Genomic DNA, 8,021 nt, shown 5'->3' with positions numbered 1-8,021 from the left:
AATTTTATTCAAAAATAATTTTTGCATTTAATTCTATAAAATTCTTTCTATATTATGATAAATATTTTGTAGCATTTTATAGTGAATGAGGATTTCGTGTGTGTTGTGGTATCAGCGTCTGCAGTGCAAGAAGATTACTGTTAAAATAAAACCACGAACAGACATACAAATATTTTAGGGGAGTAGAAGACCCAAACTTAATCTTTAACAAATCTGACAACTACATTTAAGATATTTTTTTATTTCTTTAAGTTGAAAATACAAACCTAACCTTAATAAATCTGATTTTCGAACCTACATATGTACATGTATATATACCACTTATTGTAACTTAACTGTACCATTTTTAAGTTTATTTATGTGGATTTATGGAATATTTTCTAAAGATAATGTTACATATTTGTTTAATAATGTTGCCAAAATCAAAGTAAATTAATCTGAATTTATGTTCGTGGAACATTTTAACATTCATTGTCCCCGTCCTTCCGCCGGCCATTACATGGAACCAGTCTTTACAGTTGAAACTTCGTGCGGGCAACACGTAGGCTGGGTCAGCGGACCAACTTTACGCTACAATGGTGAGTATTGGTTAGTTTTATTATATTTAAGTGTCACTCAATGATGTACATCATAACTAAGCACTAATTGAAGCTACATAAGGGTTACAACATCGGTCAAGTGATATTTACTCGAAAGTAATATGGAAGTTGGCGAAAGGAAAGCATATGCTGTGCTGATAGTTACATCCGTCATTGCGTATTATCCATTGTACGGGTGTGAAGAAGAGTAGGAATCATAGGAGATAGCGAGAAATGTCTCGTGAGATATTCTCAAGTATAATATATTTGTGTGGAAGCACCCACGTGGTGTACTTATACTGGTAGGTTACGCTGTGTCGCCCAAATACATCATGGCAGTTGCTACCAGAGATAAACGGCTTACTCATATAAAGGTCTCATGGACAATATAAGGAACAGTATACCTTTGTGTCCATGTTTCTATATTTTAGTGCTTTTGGCCGGTTAGCACTAAAAGGGCACCACCTTGCCACACGTGTTCGGACCTATTGGCCCATGCTAACGTAGGCAGCCCCGTTTACACTCCACCCATGTCGCTCGTACATCTGCCCAACCTATATTTGAAGGAGGTCTGGCCATATCGTCCATATCCAGCTTCACTATTTTTCACTTTCGTAACCACAGCTTTACCCCTTTCGTCACCCCGTTCATTCCCATCAATATATTCACGAAAATAACTGTTGCTTGGGATATAAAATAACCAAAAAACACTTAACAATTTATTAAATACGAAAATATAAAATAAAAACATTGATAATGCGCCTGCTATCATGTTAATACTCTTGCAATCTCTCTGCTCGGTGATTTATGCCCTGGTGCCAAATCACCTTCATTTGTTCTGTACTGTATTTTGTTTATTTACCAATTCTGAATCTTTTTCTTTATTAAACAATTAATATTCATGTATAATAACTAATTCTTCATTTGTTCTGTATTTGGATTATTTACCAATATTGAATCGTTTTCTTTATTAAATAATTATTCATGTATATTAATAAAGCAATACTTCTAAGAGTCATCTGTATGCACGTGTAATTTCTAGTAGTGTAAAATAATAACATACAATTTGTCACTAATAACAGTGACTGTAAGTGATGGGTTTTTATGCTGTAATAGAGAAGTAAATTTCAAATTTGTCCTCCCGTGCAGTTTATTAGGTGTAATATACTTTTTTGTATAGATCAAAATAAGAGAAATTAGGAACAAATTGGGATTAATATTAGTTTAATGGTTGTGGCAAGATTTTTGCATTTGGTTAGGTTTCAACAGTGATATGGAAGTTGAAATTGTTGAGAATTTTCACCCATAAATCACCTGTAGTAGGTAGGGGATGCAGGAAATTGTGAAAAAGTGATTGTATGACACTAAAATGTCTACATGAAGAAATGATTTATTTACTGTAAATACTCCTCCGAAAAATTTGCGGTTTACAGCCGGTCCGACTAATTACCCAAATGTAGCCAAATATAGTCGGAATGAAGTCAAATAATGGTCCTATATGAATAAATCGGACTGCTAATCACTTCTCGACTAGTATTTGGTGTCAAAGTCACAAAAAATTGGTAAACTTAATTTAATCTGAGTTAATAGATCGTGTGCATGTACTGACGGAGCGAGGAATTACCCAAATGTAGCCGCAATGAATTCAAATGATGGTCGTACAAGCGTAATTCGGGCTGTGAATCACTTCTCGATTATTATTTGGTGTCAAAGTAAAAAAAATTGGTAAACTTAATTTAATCTGAGTTGTTGGGTTAGGTTAGATTAGATTAGGTACATGCACTTGATCTATTAACTCAGATTAAATTAAGTTTACCAATTTTTTGTGACTTTGTGACACCAAATACTAGTCGAGAAGTTAGATTAGGTACATGCACTTGATCTATTAACTCAGATTAAATTAAGTTTACCAATTTTTTGTGACTGTGACACCAAATACTAGTCGAGAAGTGATTAGCAGTCCGATTTATTCATCTAGGACCATTATTTGACTTCATTCCGGCTACGGTACATTTGGGTAATTCCTCGCTCCGTCGGTACATGCATGCGATCTATTAACTCAGATTAAAGTGAGTTTTCCAATTTTTTGTGACTTTCTGACACCAAATACTAGTCGAGAAGTGATTGGCAGTCCGATTTATTCATCTAGGACAGAACTAAATCGAGTACATTATTACCCCGGCTGTGTTCGGTTATATGTTGACTTATAAAACAGTCTGGATCGTCTCGAGAAAATCCTCCGATTCTGAGTTACCTGTAAGGTCAGTCCTATCTATTTGGCCAAGGTTAAAGTCGCCTACTATACAGACTTTGTTGTGTATGGAAGCCCTGTGCATATATATATATATATATATATATATATATATATATATATATATATATACACACACACACACACACACATTACCGTATAGTCTCGGTTTACGCGGTCAATTAAACCCGTGGAGGTCCGCGTAAAACGAGAAATGCGTTAACGAAATAACAGAACACATGGGATTAATTGAAATAGACTGGGCCGACCCCCAGACTACCCTTTTTCCGACACAATGCGTATGTTGTAGTAAAAATAACATCTTAATTTTATGATGGTATGTGCACAATTAATATTTAAGAGAAATATCAATGATATTAGGTTTTGTTACCCCTTCTGGTCCACTGTAAAATTGCTTTGCTGAGTAATGTCCAAGTGATTAATTTTTAAAATAATTTTGGCAATGGTTATTTGTCTGGTCACATACATACCTTTATTTACTTCGCTATTTGTCCTGGACAAATAACCACTGAAGCTGGTGGTAGTTCTGGACTTCCAGATATGTCTTGGCATTTGTTTAAACCTAAATCATTTGATTTGGTCACTGCAAACAACCTAACTTTAACATGTTTGCAAAGGACCGAATGTACTGATCTAGATCATCCTAATCGGTACTATGATTAATCGTTTAAAAGAACAATTCTGCTTGCTTGTTAACCTTACTACAGGTGTATTCCTGTTTTTAATGTTTGAAATTAAATTATTTTGCAGGCAACTACTTGTGCACGCCCCCTGGTGGGTGTCCACGCAGATGGAGTTGTATCCGGTGTGAGTGTTTCCCTGCCAGCTGTATTTCGTGCCCCCATCAGACCAGATGTGGTAAACTTTGTACATGACCAGATGGCAAAGAACACACGTCAGCCATATGCTGTCAATAAGGATGCTGGTTAGTTTCTCTTTAATGTTTTAAGATTGTATATCCATTAAATGAGGATTTGTGGCTGAACAAATTGTTCTCATTAGCTTGGTCTTCCTCCTATGTTGTATATTTTTTTCCTATGGGTCCAGTCTGTTGTCATTCTTCAGTGCTGTACAATTACTTTGATTCTAGTTAGCAATGTCATGTACCCATATTGTAATACAGTATATTAACAGATCTCCCATGTGCCAGTTAGCATTGTGATACTCCCATGCTGTGCCATTAGAAAGGTTGTCAGCCTCCCATATTGTTCTAAGCCCCGGGCTAGTGTGCTGCAGGCAGTGAACCCCCCACCCCACCCCATAAATAAGTTGGGCTAGGTAGAATTTTGCCTGCTGGAGACTGCAATTGGGGTTTATTAGCCTATGGGAGACTGCAACTTCACATAGAGGACATGGTTTTATTTCTCCCACAAAAAAGTGCATCTTATCTGCTGTAAAATATGGTAATTGCTACAGATTTACCACAACTTTGAAACTAGTGATAACATGTCTTAGAAACTGGTATTTGTCTGTCTGCCCTCCCCTAGGCTTTTTATGACTAAATGCAAGGTGGGGAAAAAAATCAAGAGTAAAAATTTTGTGGATAGGATGTCAAGTCTAATGCCAGTACAGTACTAGTCTTAAAAATTTCATACCCTGTACTGCTGCCTTTGAAATTAATTACTGTGGGATTTTTATAGCAAGTAATGCAGGAAGGAAATGGGGTTTGGTCTCATCTGTACTCCATTTTTATTATACTGCAGAGAGCAATGCCCACTTATGATAGGTGTGTTACCCTTTGTGGGTTGTGCACAGAAAGAAGTGGCATAGAATATTTTGAACTTGTAAAAAAAATTTTGTAGACCATGAAGCTTCACTCCTAAACCTGTACCCAATTAATTTGGGAGTTTATTACCAATGTCTTTGCATCGTAACGTGTAAACTATTTGCACTGTACTTTTTTCTGTATTTTTATAATTTATTGTTGTTGTTTGTAAATATAGTTTCTTGATACACTGAATTGGGGCAGACCCCAGTCCGAAAAAAGCAAATCTATGGATGTAATTAACCCTGCTTCACTGGACTGCTTAAAGAAATTTAACAAGGCTGGTTGTCAATTGTTTCCACATTGTTGTGCCCAAAGAAAAAAAAAACTGGGAGATGTGTATCTAGGAGCAGCAGGTGGAAGGTAGTGTGGGTGTAGCTCACTCCCCATGGCTCCTTTAAACATAATCTTAATCTTTATGCAGTTTTTGCCTTAACTTCATATTTAGGATTGTTTGGGGCTGCGTAAAATAATCCGTTTTCCAGAATAAGAATTCCACTCTACCCCCAGATGAGTTTGTCATATTAAATTCCAGGTCCTATGTTTACAAAATGCAAACAGCTGAATGTCCTAGACACCCTCCATTTATAATGATTATCACAATAGATCGCTTAAAAAATAATATTGTGATGTATTTATCAGCACTTAAAAATATTGTACTGTATTATGCATTACAGTAGTATATTACCTGGGTTATTCATTTAATGGTCCCTTAAGTGTATAATTAGCCAAATTGAGCCGCATATCACTGAAAGATGATAAATGGCATTAAGGTAAAAGTACAGTGCTTATATATCAAATACACTACTAAGACAGTGAGGGTATTTTATAGTGTTCATGTTGTAAGCTGTGGTATTTGCTGAAAGCCCTCTCTCGGGTGAATACCTTCCGGTACAGCGTATCATTTTATTTTTAAGTCAAATTATGTATTGTATTTTCTATTATTGAAGGTTATATTAATTATGATGAATCATACACCATTAGAGGCTGATCATTTGAGAATATAATATTGAATCGATAAATATACCTGGTGAATGCAGCAACAACCCCAAGCCTATTTAAAATTCCTGTGTATAGAGGTCGCACTATACTGTGTGATAAATGTAATTTTTTGGCGCTACTTATATAACATCTTAGACGTAATGAGTGTTAACTAAAAATTAAGAAATGGACTTATAAAAAAATTACATTTGATAATCTGGAATGTCAAATTAAATCATGAACTGTGATCAGCCAGTTTACACTATTTAAATTATCAATTTTGTGTTGCAGGTCATCAAACATCAGCAGAATCATGGGGAACAGGTCGTGCTGTTGCTCGTATCCCTCGTGTACGTGGTGGCGGTACTCATCGCTCTGGTCAGGGTGCCTTTGGCAACATGTGCCGTGGAGGGCGCATGTTTGCTCCAACAAAGATCTGGAGGCGTTGGCACCGCAGGATTGGAGTGAACCAGAAGCGGTATGCCATGTGCTCTGCCATTGCTGCCAGCTCCAGCCCTGCCCTTGTAATGTCTAAAGGTAAGCTACTGCACAACTGACTTCTACATATATATTGAGAATAAAATTGTCAGCAATATGTTCGTAAAGAGGATTACTTGAAAATTGTCTTGGTTTAGGTCACATGATCCAGGAGGTGCCCGAAATGCCCTTGGTGGTGTCAGACAAGGTTCAGGAGATGACCAAGACGAAGGAAGCTGTACTGATGCTCAAAAAGCACCGTGCATGGACTGATATCCTCAAGGTACTTAAGAAATATTTGAATCCCTTTAAAACTGAATTTCATAGAAATTTTTTCAATTGAACTTCTCATTCTTACTACTACTGTAATTATTTAAGCTTTTCTTATTTGATTAAACATCTTGGTCTGTTTCTGAATAATGTGATTGTTAGGTATATTATAAAGATTAAATGTGTTGGTTTAACCTTGACATTGGTCATGTCTACAGGTGTACAAGAGCAAGAGGTTCCGTGCCGGTAAGGGTAAGATGCGCAACCGTCGCCGTATTCAGCGAACTGGCCCACTCGTCATTTACAATAAGGATCAGGGATTGACCCGAGCCTTCCGTAACATTCCTGGTGTCGACACCATCTGTGTGGAAAAGCTCAATCTCTTGAAGCTTGCACCTGGTGGCCATGTTGGCAGATTCTGCATTTGGACAGAATCAGGTAAGCAGGCATCCATTTAGACAAGGTACAATATCTCAAAAAAGGATCCTTCCACTGAAACATTGAGACCATGGGATATATATTGGGACATGCATTTACGTTGGTTTATAATTTAACAAGTTATGCAGTGTACTTATTTTGGGGTTATTAATGTTCAGTTATCAAATGTAGAAGGATAAGTATGCCACTGAGGCACATGTACCAACCATCAGGGACATGAGTTGCATGTATCATATTGAGTCATTGGACCCATCCTGGCAGATTTTTTTTTATATTGTACACATTTTTCTCAAGGAATCATTTCATGTTTGGTCCTATCATGAGTGAATTAAGTTTCCAGTTGGTATTTATACAGCAGTTGCTCACCAAAGTATTTAAAAAATTATAACTGGTTTTGTACATTTTCTGTAGTTACTCTTTGCATTTCAGCTTTCCGCAAGTTGGATTCACTATATGGAACATGGCGTAAGGAATCAAGGAGGAAGAAGAATTATAACCTTCCCATGCCTAAGATGACAAACACAGATTTAGCTCGTATTCTCAAGTCTGATGAAATTCAGGCTGTTATCAGAGCTCCAAAGTAAGTTGCTTGTTAATGTATTGCATTACTGAAAGGATAATAGAAGTTAACAGGAAATGTTGATATGGTAATTGCAGAGGACTGGATGCGAGTAGTGGTGTTTTAGAGAACCCCTTGTAGATTTTTTATCGCTGACTTTTGGCTGGCTGTTGTCGGGAATGGATTTGAGATTGATCTTTTGAACTGCCAATATGCCTTTAATTGTAAAGTTTCCAAGACTGATAAATTTACTGTGAAATTTAAATGTTTATTCGGTATTACTTTTCTCTTTTCACAGTAAAACTGTGGTCCGCCGTAAGATCAAGCAGAACCCATTAACAAATCGCCACGCTCTTCTACATCTCAATCCATTTGCAAGGGTTGAAAAGAAGACTGCCACCATTCGGCAAAAGCAACGCATTGCGGCAAAGGCTGCGCCTGAAGCTAAAAAGGCAGAGGTGAGTTAGTTAACTCTTGGTTTTGGTGATTGTGAGTTTCATAAATTTGATGAATAGAGACTGCCTTTTTGAACTTTTTATTGAAAGGGGTTTCTTTTTTCAGGGCAAAAAGTAGACATGCACTGAAGCTGGAGGCATGACTTCTCTGCAGTTACCTTAATAAAGTTAAATTAAATTTGTAGTATCATTTGCCTCGCTACACCACGACAAATTAAGCTTTGAA

The 8,021-nt window shown here is 36.7% G+C and overlaps 1 protein-coding gene across 1 annotated transcript; it reads left to right on the top strand.

Moving 5' to 3' along the window:
• Positions 1-460: 460 nt before the first annotated feature.
• On the top strand, positions 461-7,973 carry LOC121861504 (60S ribosomal protein L4-A-like). Its single transcript, XM_042359301.1, has 8 exons — positions 461-578; positions 3,601-3,775; positions 5,888-6,133; positions 6,232-6,356; positions 6,562-6,781; positions 7,211-7,361; positions 7,639-7,798; positions 7,902-7,973. Exons 1-8 carry the CDS (start codon positions 576-578, stop codon positions 7,911-7,913), a joined length of 1,092 nt encoding a protein of 363 aa, XP_042215235.1. The 5' UTR covers positions 461-575; the 3' UTR covers positions 7,914-7,973.
• Positions 7,974-8,021: the final 48 nt, after the last annotated feature.

Source organism: Homarus americanus, unplaced genomic scaffold (genome assembly GCF_018991925.1).
Source record: "Homarus americanus isolate GMGI-L3 unplaced genomic scaffold, GMGI_Hamer_2.0 scaffold24260, whole genome shotgun sequence".
Lineage (NCBI taxonomy): Eukaryota > Metazoa > Arthropoda > Malacostraca > Decapoda > Nephropidae > Homarus > Homarus americanus.
The sequence above is the reverse complement of the archived record's forward strand: the minus strand, read 5'-3'. Positions and strand labels throughout refer to the sequence as shown.